The following is a 20,710-nucleotide window of genomic DNA, read 5'->3' on the forward strand; positions in this document are numbered from 1 at the left end:
GTCACATCATAGAGGTGTATAACCACCCTGTGATCTTCGGCTGAAGGGCTACTGCCTTCAGCATTGTTTCTTTTCTTTGCACTGAATACAATCAATGTTACTCATCTGACTTGAACTATCCAACTTCTATGTACCCTTTTATCTTTCTATCTGGGTATTTCTTATTATATTCACTCTAGGAAGTTTGATGTTTCTTTGTTGCTTATTTTCTTGCAAGCCAATGCCTTGATTTATTCTCTCTAGTTACGTTAATATATAATATTTTGTTCAGGATTATCGCTTTATTATCCTGTAGTGTCTCCCTCATCCTTCTCTGTCAAAAGGACCATAAATTAAAGTCAGCAAGCATTTACAGTCCAATAATTCATTGTCTCTGAATGCTAATATTCTCACTGCCTAGCTAGGTCCCAGAACATTTTGTCCTGTGACCTTTTTGTCTGAGTACCTCTGTGAGAAACAAAAAGGAAGAATCTAACTAACAGAGCATGTAATTCTTTTACATTTATTGTAACTTCATCAGATTTGGACAGCTTCAACCCCTCAAAATAAATTTACATCTCAGAGAGAAAGACAATCACTGTTTAGATGAAGTATATATATTTTTCTGCTGCTCATACCAACAATATCTATATCATACAGTTACGATATGATGGCTCAGGAAATGTCCAAAACATTTGACTAATTAGAAAGTTATCACACTTTCCGCATAGCAAGTTAGTTACAAATGGTTACCCACAGAGATCTGCATACATGGAGAAGGGGCAATAAATCTGGAGAACATTCCTTCTAAATAAAATTCAGTGAATGGATTTGTACAAGAGTCACATGAAGTCACATTCCTCAATTTAACTGAATTCATTTAAAGCCACTAGAGATACATATCTGGCTGAGGCCTGAATCCAGAGCCAAATCAGGATCCATGCCTCATTTGAGTCAGGATGAGACAGTAGCAGGTGTTATCCTATTCTAGGAATGTCTCCCACCAGGATCTTCAAACAGAAATAGATGGTGGGACAAATTTACTCCTCCTACTCACCATCTATGAATGGAGTTGAAATGGGAGGCAGCTAATTGGAATCACATTTTCAGGAAACAAACAGTAGGGGTTGAAATTACTATGCCTAATTATTTAAGATAGAAGCAGACCACACACAATACTTCTGTGCCAAACAGCTGTAAGCAAAATGATTTAAAACTGAATGGAAAATGCTCGCTGAAAGAGCAAATTTTTCAAGTCATCATCTACAGACAGAAAAGGAAACAGCTAGCTGTGAATCACAAGACTACAGTTCTCCTGAAGAGGCTCTGTCAGCGTTCACCTGGAATTTTAATGGTTACTCCCAGCCTGCTTATCTGACTCCACAGCCTTCATGCAGCACTCCTAAAGCAACCCTTTTAGGGCCATTCCCCTTTTGGGGTCATCACAGCAATTTGAAGTCATAACCTGCTAATGAAATGTTAGTGAGAGCAATCTTAAACCACAGTGCTCTAATTATTTACACCTTAGAGATAGTTCACAAATGTAGTATCTTCATCAAATACCATCCTCATGATCAAATTTCAACTTACGTGTAATGTGAGTAGATACTTATTCCACGGTGGATATCAACAAAAATATCAACAAAATACAGGTCAATACCAACATTTCTTTTAAAAAACAAAAACAAATTTTGAACACAGTAGGTGATACACCACAGTGGTAACATTACCTAACCTCTTCCAAATGCTTGCACAAAATGTTTGACTTAAACTGACACTGAAATCCAAGTAAAATTGGTGGCAGCCACACTTCTGAGGGGCAGGCTTTACAGAGGCCAAGCACTACCAATCCAAAGACTTCTTTTCTTGTCATGACACCATGTACTTCCCCTGGTGGTGAAACAACAAGAAGGGCCTCCCCCAGAGACAGGCTGGTAAAGAAAAAGGTGTTCCCTCGAGTGAAAAGAGATAAATAGAAATGCTTAGTGTGAATTTCTATTCCCAGGAGTTCCTAGAGGGCAGCCCTGATACTTGGGATAGTGCCTTCTCCTGGTGCGCGCTGGGGGTGGGGGGAGAGCTAGAAGAGCAAGGATAACCACTTAATCCCCATAATGACACATGGCTCAACAATCCCACCACTTCCCCAAGGAGCTATCTGAAGTTTACGAAACTGAAAACAGCCCAAGTGAACACCAAAGCTCCAAAGGCAGCTGTCTGTGCTTCAAAATCTCTGCATAATACCACTTTCACATGCTTCTCACAGGCATCCCTTCTCACAGGCATCCCTCTCTCCTTCTGAAGGGAAGACCACAGAGGAAGAAAACACAGCCATGGGAGAATCCACTGCTAGAGTTTTCACAGTTCATTGCCCTTCTAGGGAAGTAGTAATTTTAATGTCTGCTGACCAGCTTGTTGATCTCTCCTGTCTGAATAGGTGTGAACCACCTCTGGGGATGGGATGGGGAAAAGATGAAGCAAAGATGACATGAGGAGGAGAATGGAGAGGTAAAGAAATTTAAGAGCGAGAGGGGGAAAGATGTGAAGAGGAAAAGCTGAGCTCTTAAGCAGCACAGCTAAGTCCCAACCTTCAAAGTGGAAGGGCTGGTCTGGAGAATGGGATGGCTCCTCCCTCTAGATGAGGTCATGTGAAGAAGAACCTTGCCTGCATGCCAGGAGGAGGCACCATCCTAAGTTCTAAGACTGCCCTCTAGGATCCTCTGGGGAATAATTGGCAGTTTAATTAAGGAGCTTTTGTCAGAAGTCACAAGAAGTTTGAATGCTATTTGTATTAAAGCCCTGCAACTGAATTCAGAACACACACTTGCATGGAAATAGCATTGTTACACCATGGCCTGGTGTTGATCCTGAAGACCTTTGAACAAAGAGGTTATAGCAAAATCTTAGGATAGATTTCAATGTCTATGCTGTTTGTTCAGTGGTTGCCATTATCACACAATAGACTGTTTGCTTAACGTTTCATCACATATTCGCCTTGTCACTTTTTAAAAGGAAAGTCCTCACATGTGTATCACGGCTTGTTAAGAGATTTTTTTGAATCTATCCATTAACATATCAGTTCTGGTTTGGGTTGTACAAGTTGTACAGGTAACACTTCCAGAGACTAATTGACTTAAAATGTTGTTCATAAGATTGCATGTCCTTCTTATTAGTCATGTAATTTTTATTCTTGTAACCTTTCATAGCAAACATTTTACATCTGCCCCAACACCTGCTGAGAAACAGACCATAAGCTCAAAATAAAATCCTATTCCTCCTGGAGTAATAAGACTTCGACCATCGTGTTCAATGAATACAGATTGTTATTCTCACCTTCTGCTGAATTTTCAGAGTAATCCCTCTCTGGGCCATCCAAAAGTTGGAGCCGTGAGAATTCATCTGCACTCACTCGGTGCCAGGATCTGTTATGTCCCTCCTTCATTGGTGGGGAATATTCTAGATCACAGTGCGATTCAAAATTGCAGTCAAAAACTGGAAAAATGAAAGGAATACAGAAAGTGAACATTCTAAAATAAATAATACAACTAACTCTGCCAACAGACAACAGATATTTCATTGCCATTGTTATAATTATTTTGCCCATTCCACATTAGGAAAACAGACCATATCGCCATATGTTGAGGATATGTATTTTCTCACTGTGATTCAACTTCAGTCTGTACTGGGAAAGAAAATAGATCTCTACACCTAGGAATAAGATTTAGGAAAAGAAGCACATATGGCTATGCCTGTGCCATCAGAGCTCTTGCTCCAATACATCTATTTCTATTTTTGTTTTATTCCTTGATGAGATGGGCAGTCCATCTGCAGAAAGAGCAGCACAGAAACAATAAGAGGAGCAAACCAAATTAACGGCACCATTTCAAACATAGCATGTTGCTCTCCTTACTCCTTTTTCTTCTTTTATTTTATTTTCTTAAAGAAGCACTAAATGAGGTGTGCTTTTCCTTGAAATTGTGGTGGTAGTGTTTTAGTTCTGCTTAAATCTTCCCTGCCCCCCTTTTTTGTGACTCGAATTATGTTTGCCCTCAGTCTACAGTTGGCCTAGAAATTTCAGAACTTTGGGGGTGGAAAACTGCTGCTCTTAGGAGATTTTCATTAACATCTATTCTTCTCGTCCCAGGATAAGATTAACCCAAATAATTGAAGTTGACACTAGCCAAACCAGCCAAGACATTTTTTAAACTTCAATTAGATTCTCTATTAAACATCTCATTTCTTCCCAGCCTGCATAGATTTATGATCTTCACCCCATTCTCTTGGAGGCATCATACCTTTTAATCCTAAGGTTAATACCCTCGCCCTTTCTCTGATCTATTTCAGATAATTCACCTGTTTAATGACAAAGTGAAATGAATGAGCCTTTTTACATTTTTCATTCTACTTTCTTTACCATATGTGCTACTACTTTTGTGACATTGCTAGCACCTTGTTCACTCCGGGTACCCAGCAATAACACACCACCAAGCAGCACATCAACGAGGAGAGAGATTAGCTCTTTTCAAAGCAGGTGGGCTAAATGTGTGGCAGCAGTGCGAGATGCCCTCCATGCCTACTCTGAACCTCCATGTATTTATCAGCTTCATGTGCATGCAGCCCTGTTATGTGTACAACCTGCACAAGTTCTCTCCACATAAATGGGGAAAACTGGGTTCTTAGTTGCTTGGGGAGAGCCTGTGCATGTAATAAATTATATATGCATAGTCTCTGTGCACACAGAACTGACAGACACCCATAAGTCACAACTAAGGAAAGTAGGTACAATCCTGCATGCGCATGCGCACACACACGCACACACATTCAGTCTACACAGTTTCTAACAGTGTGGGCTAGGTTTTCCTTAATATCAGAATTACTTCTTATGCCCTAAGCTATGGTGTCATGCTCACATTTGACTGTCTCCTTAGTCTGTGATATGTAGGAACCAGCATGTGGACAGTCCTGCTTTTGGGTGGCCTCAGGGTCCCTTCCAGCTCTATGATTCTAGGAACTGGGAGGAGGTGAAGCTAAGCAGGTAAATGAGCCCAACAAATAAATGAGTCAACAAGTAACAAAGCAGCTAGGCTGATAAGTTTGAAAGGAGATGAGCAGGGAGGCAATGAAGCATGGAAAGAAAGGGGCGGTGTTAGGGAATACCTGGGGGGGGGGCCAGGGCCCCAGATCTTTTGTTCCAGGCCACAGATCTCCTGCCCTTCCACTGACTCCCCTGGTTTGTTTGTTTTTTTTAATGTGTCTATAGGCTAGCCAGTCACAAAACATAGTGTTGGTGAGACTGCAGCCACCCACCATATTAATTTGTATTTTACCTTTAAGCCGCAGTCCTTTTCAACAGATTTTGGGCTGAGGGGCGACTGTTTCCCAAGCTGACTGCCACATAAAAGACCCTCCTCTAGATCAGCCATAGGCAAACTCGGCCCTCCAGATGTTTTGAGACTACAACTCCCATCATCCCTAGCTAACGGGACCGGTGGTCAGGGATGATGGGAGTTGTAGTCCCAAAACATCTGGAGGGCCCGAGGTTGCCTATGGCTGATCTAGATCGTTGCAAGACTGCGACACAACTAGGAGGGCCTCATGAAAATATCTTAGTAAGCGGAAAGGTTCATAAAAGGGAAAGTGTTTGTTCAGGGACCATCCATTCCACTCTTACCAACCACCTACTAAACCTGTTTAAATAGCAGCTGTTGGGGAGGGCACTAGCTTCTCTTCCCACCCCCATCAAGGCCATGCCACAGGGGAAGAAGAGGTTCAAACTCATTCCACACCCAATGAAAATTGCCACCCCTGCACATGCATATGTTATTCACCCCAGCAGAGAAGCCTCAATTGGCTTCGTATAAAAATAACAGGCACTTAAGTTGTACTTGGTATCCATAAAATTGATGTTTCTAGGCAGGCTGCAGTAAGACAGGCTTTAATTTGGTCATGTTAGTCTTTCTTGACAGTGCTTTCATTTAATGTTCAGGTCTATACTGGAAAATCAAAAGAAGGAATGACAAAATCACTACTGCCTAATGTCTGGTACATAGTATCTCATTATTCTCATAAGATTAATACTCCATATTCCTGGTCTAGTCTATCCTCAATACATGGAACTTTGAAAGGGATTTCAAACAGGACACATTTTCCTTTGAAAGGCACTGTATTTACTTTATGTAGCTTAAAGGTACACTCTTAATTAAAAGCTCAGATGAAGCTAAGATTAGGAACCCAATTCAGCCAAAGTGCAGATTATACATACTGTATATAACCTCATTTGTAAGCTGCCCATTCTTTTGTTCCTACCATTTTTTAGTTTGCTGTCACAAAAATGTACTGTAGAAAACATATGATTTCTTTTAGCACTAGTGAGTGGTGAGTTGTTCATAATTAGAATTACTATTTATACAAGTTGAGGAACATTTCTAATGCAACACCACAATGTCCTGTTTCAGTGTATGCCAAATACTTGCTATTTAGCTTGGGTGTGGTGTGAGGTGCATTCAGCCTTTTGAAGCTCTTCATGTTTAAATAAAAGCCACCTTTTCCTCCAATCTGGGGAAAGAAAATATGTAAGGGAAAGTAATTAAATTTAATAGAAAAACCAGGAGAGTTTTCCTTTTTATGCCACCTCTAAAATATATGACTAGATATGGAATTTTAGGAAGTAACTACAGTGCATACTCAGTAGCTTTGTGCAGTGAGATTTCCAAAAGATTTATATCAGTATATGTTTATGCAGCAGCTGTATGAAATCCACAGATCGTAAAGCCTTGGGAGGAATTGCTATGGTCCGGTGAATCACAAATCCAGATTTTCCATTTACACTAAAACATAAGGCTTTCCTTTTCAAGTCTTTTGACAAAGACACCAAAAGTTTAGGAAACTACAAAAAAGCGACAATTTATCACAAACTGTCTACCAGCACAATTCATCAGAAATCATTTTGAGTTGTTCTTTAGAAATGAATATATCTCTATATCAAACTGAGGCTGCAATCTTTAGCATAAGTCTAAGGCATAAACCTTGTTTGTTTGTTTGTTTGTTTGTTTGTTTAATTAATTAAATTTGTGTACCACTCTTCATCTGAGATCACAGGATGATTCACAGCATAGAAATACAAAACGAGAACACAAAATGCATTAACAAAACAAAAAGCACCCACCCACCACAAAACTCAAGAACAAAAAATGTTGAGGTCTGTGGGATTTACTAAACATGTTCAGGACTCGACTGCCATGGTTAATATTGAGCAGGGGAGAGAAAAGGCGAATCTCTTAAAAGAGAAATGGGTGCACAGCGCAGAATGAGAAACGACACGCACAAAGCTCAAATCATCTAGTCCAGTGTTCCTAATTAGTGGTCTGCAGATCCCAGGGGGTCTGCATAACCCACCCAGGGGTCCGTGGTACTTACCCATCAACTGTCCAGGACATCCCGTTTAGGGGGGCCTGTACTCTCACACAAGATTGCAGCACCCCAAAAACATACATTTTGGGGAACCATGCTCTTGCACAAGTCATGTGACATGTTGGAGGGCAATGTGGCTCCATTCACATAACGAAAACTACCACAGAGATATCACTATTTTCAAAAGTAGGGGGTCCATGGTTTGACTTTTGAAAAATCAGGGGTCTAGAGTACTTAGCGAATTCATAACCACTGATCTAATCCTTCTGATCTAATCAAATGCCAAGATCTGACACTTTAGTTCTGTGGTGTTTTGAATGGACAGGCCTCTGAGCATACTGATGTGCCCGTGTTCTGGCATGCTGTTTGGTCAGCATGTCTAGACTCCAAGTATCAGGCTGTGATTTCATTTCATTCGCATTTTTATTGGCTGTTCTGGGGTATGTAGAGTTTGCTGGGAAACCACAAGCATGTGACCCATGATCAACCTCATGCTCCCATTCCAGGGGAATTCATATACTCCTTTTCAATATATAGCCCATGTTCACTACTGCAAGGAGCAAAGCTAGGCCTATAATTCACACTGGCCTGGGCAAGTGTAATCCACAAATACAAGCAGTATGGACAATGCTGAGACATTTTTACTACAGTAAGTCCTGCTAAATAAATATTCAAGGATATGCATTAGGGAGGAGACAGTGTTTAAATTGCTTTCTTGGGAGAAGTACTGTTTGGTGAGCCCTGGGGACCTCTATTAACACTGGCTAACCTCTATATACTTAATTTATAATGCCCATAAGCTTTTAATTCATGACAGGGAAGTGACATATTGATTTTCCAGTTACTAATTTCAAAAGCAAAGCCAGTTTCAAAGCTTCCCTCTTTGCCTTTTGACAATACCTCTCCCACCTCCCTAAGAAGGTGCATGAAGGTGGTATCAGAGGTGCATCCTGCTCCCTGACTCTTCCCATTCTGGTAATTGAATGTATCTTCAGAGACCTAGAATGGGAAGGCAGGGATCCACACATCTGGGAAGGGTGATCCAACTTCTAGCATTGATTTCGGTGTGGGATAATTGATACGTTTGCTCTTGGGGTCAAGGAGTAATCCTGGGTTGGGAGCTGCATGGGCAAGCTGAATACACGCAGCAAAGAATTCAGAGGTGCATCTGAAGATTCACTAGGAATGGAGATGGGGCGATCTCTTCCTAGTCCCTTTCAGGCAGAGGGGTTAATTTGCCCTGGCTCTAACATATACTGGGACCAGAGGTTTTCACAAATGACTATTTAAGATTTAAATTTAATTGAAATTCCTGCATTGTAGGGAGTTGGACTAGATGACACTTGGGGTCCCTTCCAGCTGTACAATTCTGTGATTCTGTGTCTTTGCTTTTCATTGAGATGTTGCTAAACTAGTCCAAATAAAACACCTGCAGCCTGGTGTATCTTTGGCCAGGGTTCTTTTTCATCCTAGAATCACATTCTAATCAAGATCAGGAATTCTGATCCAGGGTACTTTTGAGAAGGCTAAAAATTACTTAGGTTCACTGGTCACAAAGTGGTAGTGCAAGGGCAAAGTCAGTAGAAAAAAATAAATGAAATGAAATGAAATTGTGACAGATGAAAGTGGAGATTAGAATAATCAGCTGCCAATTACTGACATCATTTTCTATGGATATCTAATCTTTATTTAAAAATGGCTAAATTCTTTGCCACAGTAATTTTTTTTTGTGGCAGGGAGTTCCAGAGTTCAGCTTTAATTCTATAGATCTGTAAAGCTGCAATGGAAGATGCTCAATAGCTTTTGTGGAGGAAAACAGCCTTGAAGTCTAAAGAGGAGCTCAGCCTTTAAAAACCTGCACTCAATCTTTTGGGTATTAACTGAAAATTCGAAGGTCTGGGTTGTCTGAGCACATGAGATGAACACGTCTGAAATCCTGGAAAACTGCTGTCAGTCAGTGCTGGCTTTGAAGGACCAATGCCCTAATTTGATATAAGACAGTTTGCTGGTGTGTGTCACCTTTGCATGGGTTCACAGTGAGTCTACTCCATCCTGTTCCTTCCTTAACTTGTAATTTTCTTTTTAAATCCACATGTAAATTCAGTTATTTGCATATTTTCTCTCAAAATATGCTTCTCTAAACACATTGCTTCTAAATATACCTTTTTAAAAAATGCACGTTGATACTTTCCCTTTAGCTGAGAACTATATCAGAACGTTTGAGAAGTACAAAAGCTGGCGGATAACTATCTGCACATTAGTCTGTGATATGTAGATCAATTCAGTACCTATAGGAATTCAAAAATATTGAGTCGCTCAACCATTCCTACATGTACTAGAGTGGATATTGGCTACAGGCCTAAAAGAGCAGGAAAGGGATTACTGCTTCTGTTTGCCTCAGTGAGTACAGGAGGTCATGAGAGTACAGTCACTGAGTCAGCTAAGCCAGGCACTATCTCTCAGATGAACCTTTTTTTACAAAAAAAAAAAAAAAAAAACTTTTAAGGATAAGGATAAACTGTGATATTCTCATGTGTTCCTTCTTAGGCTCTTTGAAGGTAGGACAGGATATAAGATGTTGTGAACTGCCTTGAGATCTATGAGCCTCTTGGGCTTGCCAATTGGAAGGTCGGCGATTCGAATCCCCGCAACGGAGTGAGCTCCTGTTGCCCTGTCCCAGCTCCTGCCAACCTAGCAATTCGAAAGCATGTCAGTGCAAGTAGATAAATAGGTACTGCTGCGGCAGGAAGGTAACTGGTGTTTACGTGCACTCTGGTTTCTGTCACGGTGTTCCGCTGCGCCAGAGCAGTTTAGTCATGCTGGCCACATGACCCGGAATGCTGTCTATGGACAAACACTGGCTCCCTCGGCCTGAAAGCGAGATGAGAGCCGCAACCCCAGAGTCACCTTTGACTGGAGTTAACTGTCCAGGGGTCCTTTACCTTTACCTTATAGGGCGGTATATAAATTTAATAAATAAAAATGACAAACAAACAAATACAATATCAATTAAAAACAGCAATAAACCACAAAAAATGGCAATGGTAAATTAATAGTAACGCATTCTAAAAACAAATCAAATTGAGTGATAAGGTCAACCCGTGTCATGCAATGCAAAGTTCACCACAGTTGCAGAACACAGATATGAGAAAAGTGGCGGATGCATTCAGAAAGAAACAAATTTCACAATCTTCTCAAAAGGTTTCTCAGTACTGGGCATTGGTCCACATGTAGATACCTGAACTTGGATCATATATATGGAATGGTCAATTTGTCTTAGCTATACTAAGCACTGGCATAGCATTGCATCATTTATCATTTTATGAATAATTTTACAGCAGAGTGGATTAATAATTACCTCAGCTGAGCCAAGAAGTAAAATACAAGGCTGGGTGCTGAGCATCATGTAAGCCTCAAGTTAGAGTACTATCAGCAATGGAAACTGGAGATGCAACATTAAGTCAATACTGAGAGAATGTTTAAGAAGCTCTTGGCTTCAAGATCTCAAGCACTTGCCAATATGAGCAGGAGTAAGTGCAACAGGCCAGTGAGGAAATCATTCTAAGAACTGGGAACCTGGCCGTAAGCCAACTGAAATTAATTGAGTGCCTTTAATGACCTCAATGGAATTTGGATTGGCTTTGAAAGAAGGGGTAGGCAATAGCGGAAAACTTACTGACTATATGTTGCCTTGCCTTGAGTAAAACAAAGTGCATCCGTTATAATCTTGGGGAACGGCACAGTTTGGTCAGTCTAGATGATGCCATCACATCTCAAGTCCTAAGTATACTTGCAGCAGAGTTTTCCCAGCCTTTTCATGTTGGTGAACACCTTTTAGACTGGCATCATTTTGCAACACAGTAATTCAGTTTTACTAGCACACCGGAGGTTAAACTAACCCCTTTACAGCCCCAGGAGTGTTTGTGCGACACACGTACACACTGCCGCGACACACAGTTTGGAAAGCTCTGACTTACAGGCAAGTTATGTGCCTAGCCCTATATTTCTACTGGCAGTGCTTTTCTTCTAGAAAAAAAAGGTGCCAGTATACACCATGAAGTTGTTACAGTAATTGCCACACTTTTAAACAGTGCTTTTCTTCTAGAAAAAAAGGTGTTCTGCGTGCCCTTGAGTACCCCCAGAAAAAGAAGAAGAAGAGTTTGGATTTGATACCCCACTTTATCACTACCCTAAGAAGTCTCAAAGCAGCTAACATTCTCCTTTCCCTTCCTTCCCCACAACAAACACTTTGTGAGGTGAGTGAGGCTGAGAGACTTCACAGAAGTGTGACTGGCCCAAGGTCACCCAGCAGCTGCATGTGGAGGAGCAGAGAGACAAACCCAGTTCACCAGATTACGAGTCCACTGCTCTTAACCACTACACCACACTGGCTGCTGGGCTGGGGTACACTTCTGAAATGGTAAAGATTCCCCCCCTCTCTTCCTGAAACCTCCCCTCAAAAGCTCTGACCAATGCCATAAGACTCCTGTTCCAGACTGGTTTGGGAGGAGTGTTTTTTAACTTCATGTCACACAGACCCTTGAACATAAACTTGTCCTCAAGTTTGCCTATTTCTTCTTTCCTCCTAATCCATTTTCTTTTTGTGTTGTGTATTTTTATATTGTAAGCCAGAGAGGAAGATTTTTTAAAAAAACTTTCTGTAAACTGCTCTGGGTGGGGGTGGGATAAAAATTATTTAAATAAATAAAATAAAAGCAATCCTCCCTGTAGGTTTCTATAACATCTTAGGGGCTCAAACAGGCTAGTTCTCTCAACCCTCCATCCTTGCCCTCGAAATTCTCAGTGTTTGATGGCTCAATCATTCTCACCATTCAGATTCTGGAACGCATAGCTCTTTCCTGCTCCTTCTTCCTTTTAACTTCTAAACTGATATGCTTCTGTAGAGCTACAGGTGCTACTGCATATGCACAAACCACTACTTTAACTTTTGCACAGCCCTATTTCACTTCCAAACTGATAGACAATGGGCTGTTCAAGTCTGGCATTAGAAGGAAGGTGATACTGAATAAAGAAGCTGTGTTTTGACTGACATGACCAGTAATCAACATCAGTTATTCATCCACTAATGGAAATAGGTGGTATTAACAATAAACAGTGAGGAGTGCCTAAACACCTGTTACTATATCATTCCTGCTGCAGTTTCAAAGAAGCTGATGACTTTCTCTTGTGACTATAATATGCAGTTTTAGAAATGCAGTCAAGACTCAAGCATTCAACGTTTCCCTTCTCCTGTGTGTGTGTGTGTGTGTGTGTGTGTGCGTGTTGCAGGGGAGGGGGAATACTATAAAAATAATTTATTTCAGCTTTCAATCAATTAACAGAACAAGGAAAAAAATAATTAAGAAGACTAATATTTCCTCACTTCAGCAGTGCCAGTCACTTAATTAGAAGGGTCCCATCAGACTATTAGGCAAACAAAGTTTTAATAGAAGTTTTTATTAACACACACTTGTAATCTTAATCAGGCAACAAGGCTGTGAACTGTTAGGAAATGAATGAAATTCATTCCTTATATGGGAGTGGAGAGATCTTTAGAAAAAGAGGCCTGTGAGGTTTGAAAGGCCTTAAACAAATAGTTTAGCTGCACTTTAGCTCAGTTTTAAAATCTGCAAAATGGCAATGTGTGTGCATTAATGGGGCAATATTCATTTATGTACATGCTAATACAACAAATGGAGTTATGTTAGGGTTTAAACTTTATTTAAACTTCTAAACCAAATGTTTTCTGCTGGATGAAATGATTAATATATTAGAAGGCACAAGAAGAAGAAAAATATGTTAGCCTAAGACGAAACTAGAGGGTTCTCATTGTTCAGGTGGATACAAAAGCAGGGAGCATATATTCTCTGCCATTTGAACAAATGTGTACTGTACAACATAAAAGGCTAAGGCATAAATTTAGAGAAATATGTGATGCCTTCACACACGTAGGTCAAACTTTTTCCTCAAGCAGATAATTAGAGGCTTGGGGTGAGTAAATCTTATTAGCCTTTTTCCACCTCATCTGTTCCCACAAGAGGCTGGCAATAGATTCATCCTCCTTCATCTTCCAAAAGGAATGCTGAATATAGCCTTTCCGGAAGCTACAAGGACTGCAAGAATGCCTATGCAGGACCCATATTACTCTGAAAGAAACCATTATAATAAAATCCATACTGACTCCATAGTGAAGTCAGACGCCAAACATCAGTTAAAAGATGGCGCCAGTGACTCACATGCCCTTTTGCAGTTGGCTACCAGACTGGTGTTTTCAACAAACCAGTGATGGCAGGTTTTGCAATAATTACATCATCATCATACCATTTGAAGTGTCTGCAATTTCTCCTGCTTTGTCCATTACAATTATGTCAGTGCAGGAACCAAGGATGCTGCCTTGTACAGAGTCAGGCAACTGGTGCATCTGCTCTGTGTTGTCTACACTGATTGGGATTTCTCTCCCAGTTCCACCAGGAGTTGCCAGGGATTGAACCTAAGACTTTCTATGTGCAAAGCAGATGCTCAACCACTGAGCTATGGCCCTTCCTTTAAACACAGACAAGTGGTACCCGACCCACAAACAGACCTAGCTATATTGCCATTTGAATAGGCTGTTCATTAGGGTTGCCTGTCCTAACACAAGATATATTTGTTTTAATTTTTATTGATTTAAAATGCTTTCATACCACCCTTTGCAAACATCTTAAGGTAATTTCCAACATTCGGTATTTTAGTTATTTTTTATGAATATACTGTAATGCCTTCAATATGGTACTTTGAGAGTCCCCTTCCCTAAGGATCTTACAGTCTAATAATAGACATTTAAAAAGTAACAAAGGAAGGGGAGGGAATCGGAGGTAGGATATGGGATTGTTTCAGCTACATATACTTACAGTAGTAGCTAGGGACGGAAAGGTTGTTCTCTCTATATATATTTATCCCACCTTTCCAGCTAACAACAAGCTTCCAAAATGGCTCACTATCAACAAAAAATAATACATAATAGGATTCTTTTTAAGGCAGTGAAGACTAATGAAAATTCTGAAGGGAACAACTATGTGAAATGTCCATTTCCAATATTGCCATATGGGAAGCCAGGAAACTTCACAGAACAGTGAGCCAGAAAGACATTGGTTTAGAACACATCAGTCCCACTGCTAATTGCTGGTAGCCCAAATGTCCTCTCAGAATCAGTCTAATGGTACAATTCAGATTCATAATTCATAATTTAGTGGCAAAAGCAGAAAACCACTGTGTTGGTTTATACTTCGGCTATGTCATGTTTTTCCACACTATAATTCCTGGGGATCTTGCCATGGCCTAATTTGATATAAACTGTCAAAAGTGTGCCCCCCCTCCATTTTTTTTATTTTATTTTGATACCTAGTATTCCTTCTACAATGTGCTAATATTGTACTGCAGTAGTAATTCTCCCAAGAAGAAACTGCAGTGAAATTAAATCACTGTATAAATCAGCAAAGGGGAACCTGTGACCCTCCATATGCTGTTGGACTCCCAACTCCCAGCCAGCATGATGAGTGGTCAGGTATGATGGGACTGTTAGGAGTGTCCTATTCTCGTGTAGGACCCAGGCAGAGACACATGCGCGGCTGGCATGTTCTCTCCCTCCTGGTTGGTCGTTCGGGAGCTTCAAAAGCTTTCCTCTGCCCGAACATCACAGTGACTGATGCCAAAAGGCATTAGCACACTCAGGGATCCGCAGAGTATTCGCATTTTGCGTAACAGAACTCAGTAGCTCAGCATTTGGCTAATCTACGTTTATTTACATATAATACACTTGGAAAATTCTGGCTTAGCTCCTTCCTCTTTCTCATCAGACAGCAAAGAGAGGGGGGGGGAAAGGACAATAGTCCCACTTCACGGAACACAGTAACATCAAAACATCCTGTCTCCACCACTTCCCACACTGTGGAATGAAAACATTCACCATCATGTGATAGACAACAATCCCATGACTGCAGACACGGAGAATGAATCTCCAATAGGGACTTGTAGACCACAAGATATAAAAGGTCAGAAATTGCCCATCCTAATCTAAAGCAAAACAAGGAAGGATGTATTCAGTAGCACAGCAGGTCAGAGTGTGTGTTTTGCTAACATTACCCCTTTTCTCAATGCATACAAATTCAGGTTGAGCACTGATGGATGATTGTTAGTATATGATGATAAGGTTAATCCTCTCACAATGTGGCTCCCATTTTTGGAACTGGTTTGGGGTTATGGAAGAAATGGTACAAACGACTCATCATGGAATTGTAGAGTTAGAAGGTACATCTAGGTCAACCCCCTACATTGCAGGAATAACATATGACCAGTTTCACCCATATAAACCTCCCTGTGCCTAAAGAATTGCAACTGAACCCTTGCTCATTTATCTATTTGCCAGCTGAAATCAGTAGTGCTCAGAGTAGGGCATTTTGTGGGATATCTTTTTGAAAGATGATTTCCAGGTAGAGTCACTACTTGTCTTTTGCTGGATGGTTAAGACTCTCCTATTTGTCAAGGCATTTTTAACACACTACTTCGGTCACTAACTCATTTGAAGCAGCTATTTTCATGCTACTATTTTTGTGTATTTTTTAAAAAGTTTTTAAAACATATTAAACTTATTTGTTTATCATTAGGGCTATGTGTTACTTGAAACTGTTAATGTTGTAATGCATAATTTCTGTATGTTACCATGCCAAAAATCTGTTGCTAATAAATTCTACAAACAAACAAAAAAAATGGCAGTTTTCATATGAGTGAGTAACAAGGTTATCAAATGAATACACTAAGGTGTGAGCTCATCCTTAAGTTAACAGAACACTGGATGATCACCTGAAATCATTTATGATGTGGCGTTATTTTAGGAAACACCATCTTTGAAAACTTATCTAGGTGGTCATTTATTTTAACATCGGATCATTTCCAAATTACTGGGAATGTAAGATGGATGTACTTACAGTGCCGCCCTCTGGGAACAAAGGAAGGGTAGGAATCTCTCATGACCCAGGACAAATTCCAAGCAGTAAAATCCAAAGAACGTGGAGGAATATTTGTTGGAGATTCTGGAATGTTGACACCTACCAATAAAAGAAAGAGATCATGATGCAAAAAAAGTTGATATATTAATATAAGAATAGCATATGCCAACCAGAAATTAAAAAAAAAAAACATTCTGTTTAGTAGATCTATTTAAAATTATCCTTGCAAGTGAGCATGAATAGCAATTAACCAACATTACCCAATAGTAGCAGTTCAGAGAAACTGATATGCAACCGTGAGCTACACATTCAGTGCCACATGCAAGACCAAATTACTGCTGATCACCTGTGGGGAGAGGGGTTAGCAGTGCTGTCAAACCTGACAGCAATGCCCCAACTGTTCAGTGGTGCACATAAAAGCAAAGACACCCCAGGCACACTGGGCAGTAGTTGCCAGCTTCCTCCCATACGAAACTTTCCCAGAAGTGAATTGGGGGGGAAGTCATGCTTGTTGGAACAGAGCAATTACAATTGTTGGAAACCTGGTCAGCTTTGTAAATGCAAGTTTAATTAGCAGCACAAACTTTTCACCAATCTAGAATGTGAAATGGAAACCATATCTAACCAGAGAAAATGCCAACCTATGATTCTGTACTCGCAATTGCTATTGTGGGTTAAAATCAGAACTGAGTCAAAGTGAAGTGGGCATGTTTTTCATGATGACTTTCATCCATGCCTATGGTGTTGTGAAATTGTTTTCAAACTTCTTTAGTTGGGTGCTCTCATCACCACATCCTAGGGAAGGGTTTGCTGTAAGGGCTTTATTCTCTATCCTGCTATGAAGGCTATCATCACAGAACAGACATGCAATCCAAGCGTATGGCTCTCAATATGATAAAGGCTGAAGCATACATGAGTGCTGACGTACAGGCACCTGTTCGTGGTAGGAAAGTGAAACACAGCAATCAAGACAAGTCACATAACACACACACATCTGCACAGATGTTTAGAGGCAAATATAATTCCTACTGTTAACCACTGACTTGAACTAATAGGTAAAATACTGGAAGCCCAGATTTGCAAAATATAATTGCCAAAGCATGAAATAATATTATTTCCATCGCCATCCACAGCCAGGACTGTAAAGTTAAAAGTAATATTTACTTTTTTTCTTTCCATAGGGAAGGAAAACTAACTCCAGCACAGAACTGCAGGCAATATCATCTGGCTGAAGTAGCAGATTCTTGGCATGAGGTCTGACCTCGGAGCATTTCTCACTTGTTACTTTATTTTTAGCCTCTGGAGAGTTGGCTCATACAGCAGGTACCTTCACACCCTGCTGAATTTCAGTGTCACAAATTATAATGTTCAGTATAAGCCTTTGGGGATTATCATGTCCCAATGACCCCACATCAGCTGCAATGGTATATTTTCATCTCTATCCACTCCAAACACCTGCCAGGCCAGCATGATTCTGAAAGTGTGAGATTAGCACTTCTGCTGCTCTGATCAGGGAAGCAGGTAAACTCAACAGAAAACAGGGGCACAGAACGCAGGCCGTGTCATGGAGGCCTTTTACTCTTAGCTCCTACATTTTAATAGCTTGTGTTTGACAGCTTAATTTTTTCTTTTCATGTGTAAGAAGGAAATTGAAACTGGTAGAAAACCAGCCTGATTGCAACAGAAGGCTAGTCCTCACATTCTCACATAACTCCTATTGGCTTCATGAGGAAAATTGCAGCAGTCTGCCATCAGAACAATTCAACTTAAAATTGTACTTTGGTCTTTCACTTCTAATCTCTTGTGTCTCCTGCTAAGCTGTTCTCTGTGCTCGGAATGACCCCTATCGAAACTGCTCTGCCTTAATATTGGTTCAGTCAGCCACCAATGTACACATACGCCCCTTACCTGCAATAAAACCAGGTATATATATATAACACAAATGTCATGTACAGCAATGCCAGCCAACCACATGGCAAACCCAAAACTCCCACACCCCACCTTACTCCCAGTGCTAATCTTTGCTGATATATTCTGCCTAGAAAGCAGGCAAGCTGTCATAACACAGAGAGGTACAGTGATAGCATGGACTCAGAAGCCCAACCAGCAGCAATTCTTCCCCAAACACCCATGGCCTCTGTTATCATTAAGCCAACTAGACAGCCACCTAGAACAGACCTCAGAGGAGCGCAACATAGGGGCATAGTTTCATATAGATTAGTTTTTGTTATATCTTATAAATTTCTGATAATGTGGTTTTGAGTTTATGGGCAGGGTGAGGCTGTATGATGTCTGAGCCCCCTCTAATTCCTTGATCCAGGGAAGGTTAAAATATTATATTAAAACCTTATCCTACTGTTCAAGTAGCCATGCATCAGCCATAATGGCCCCTAAGCACGAAAAAAAATGTGCAGAAGTTGTTTGCAACTAGGAATGGCAACTGTCACAGCAAATAACAAACTTCATGAAGATTACGTGACAATATTACTCCCAGATATTCCAGGGCTTCATTGCAATAGTCCTACAAGACTGGAAGAAAATGCCTTTGAGTGCTCCCAAAATAATCCAATGAGAAATTATTTTTCTGGATATTCTGCTGTTGGGAAAATGCTTTCCCTTTCCCCCCTCGTTATGTATCCTCTGGAGATGCAGGACTCAAAGTCGAAATAGACTGAGGAACTTTAACTCTGGTTGGAACATGCAACTACCCTTCCTGGCTCCCTGGTTTAAGGTACTTTATCACTTTTCTGCAGCCATACTAACCTTTTAAATAAATGAATGAATTACAATGGGAGGCTGACGGCTCAAATTTTAGTAGCCGGGAGTTTGGCAGGGCACATTAAACCATGAAGAGAAGGCATGCTGGACCTCTTCAAGCTTTTTCATTTAAATTCTGCTTTAATAACTATGGCCATTTTTGACATTCCTGCCTAAAGGACAACTTAGAGCCAAATACTGCTCTCAGATACTCAGAGACTAGTACTAGTACTTTGGACTTGAGAGAAACCTTTCATTGGTATGCTTATATGATGCATCATATAAGCAAAGGATGTCTAAACAACAAGAGGTGTGTAATTCAGGATTGCCTGCAGAATTATGTATGTCCTTTAGCTGTTACACCACCACCCAACTGCCGCTCCTTTTCTCCTCCCCCTCATCACAGCCCACCTCATTTGTCCCCTTCCAAATGAACTACAATGCCAGAGTGGCTAAATTGAGTATGAAAAAGCCACTGCTTTGTTTTTTCAGAGTTCTTCATGCTAAGAAATGGGAGGTCCTTGTAACATCCCTGGTCAGTTTGGGGCACTAGGCCAGGTCAAGGAGCTTTGACAAGTCCCAACCCCTGCTGCTGACCACAAGACAATTAATTCAGGTCAGAGTTTCCCAAACTTTCTGAAGGAAGGCTTGTCACTCTTCTGGCTCAAAAGGTTTAGTGTACAGAGTAAAAGAAACCTACCCATGTTTCTGGGAGAGTTCTGAGCATGTCTGCTTCATGGGAAGCTAATCGTGCTGTATCCTTGCACTGAACGTCTTTATGTTACCTCATCACATCTAGTGCAAAGATGTGGTAGAGCTGCCTAGCCCCAGCAGGGAATGACGGGGACATAAGCAAAGCCTGAGCACAAAACTGTGCAGAGATGCAGTGGGCAAAAGCTCATCTGAAGGCCTATGTACTTTGAGCACTCAGATGCCTTCATTTTAAAAAGAAAAAATCATTTCTCACAGCACAACAGCAGTCTCCTTATGGTGCACTGGTGTGCTTTGGCCTGCGGTCTAAGATTTACTGATGAGGCCTAATCCTGAATTCTAAATGTGCAAGTAATTTGCATTTTCCTCAAGAACACAAGTGCCTTTGGAGCACAGATCCCCATGCCACCAACATCAACATGGGGATATTTCTGTGAGTAAATCATAAAACTTCAGGGGATGCAAAGCTGCCCTGAATGACAGGGGTTTGGGAATGCAGAACATTTAAATAATTCAAACCTATTGTTAAAGCCTTTTGCATATTCACACGAATGGGTGCCTAGAATATGATGAAACTTTTCAAATGAATACTGTCAAAGAAGGAGGCGATATAAGATCATGTTTCGAAAAAATCAGTGGTGGTTGCTGCTAGCAACCCACCAACTCCCATTGTTTCCAGAAACTGCAGGTAGTGGGTACCTGTCATATCTTGACAGGAATGTAGAAAAGGGGCAGTCACAGTCAAGGTCCCGTTCCAAGTTACTGTGATGTTCTTGATCTTATCTCAAACACTAAATTCACTAGATGCACAGATACTGAAACAATTTAAAGGGTTTGATCCTCAACACCAATGATCATAGAAGCAAACTCTT

At 40.7% G+C, this 20,710-nt stretch overlaps 1 protein-coding gene across 1 annotated transcript in view; it reads right to left on the reverse strand.

Annotated features, from left to right (window-relative positions):
* ALK (ALK receptor tyrosine kinase) overlaps positions 1–20,710 on the reverse strand; it is a 586,654-nt gene that overhangs the window by 403,287 nt on the left and 162,657 nt on the right. Inside the window, exons 2-3 of the mRNA XM_081000090.1 lie at positions 16,350–16,469; positions 3,310–3,468 (exon numbers count right to left, since the gene is read on the reverse strand). Of these exons, the coding sequence (XP_080856216.1) occupies positions 3,310–3,468; positions 16,350–16,469 (279 nt within the window). The remainder of the gene's footprint in view (positions 1–3,309; positions 3,469–16,349; positions 16,470–20,710) is intronic.

This window comes from Podarcis pityusensis (assembly GCF_964106645.2).
Source record: "Podarcis pityusensis genome assembly, chromosome: 3".
Taxonomy (NCBI): domain Eukaryota; kingdom Metazoa; phylum Chordata; class Lepidosauria; order Squamata; family Lacertidae; genus Podarcis; species Podarcis pityusensis.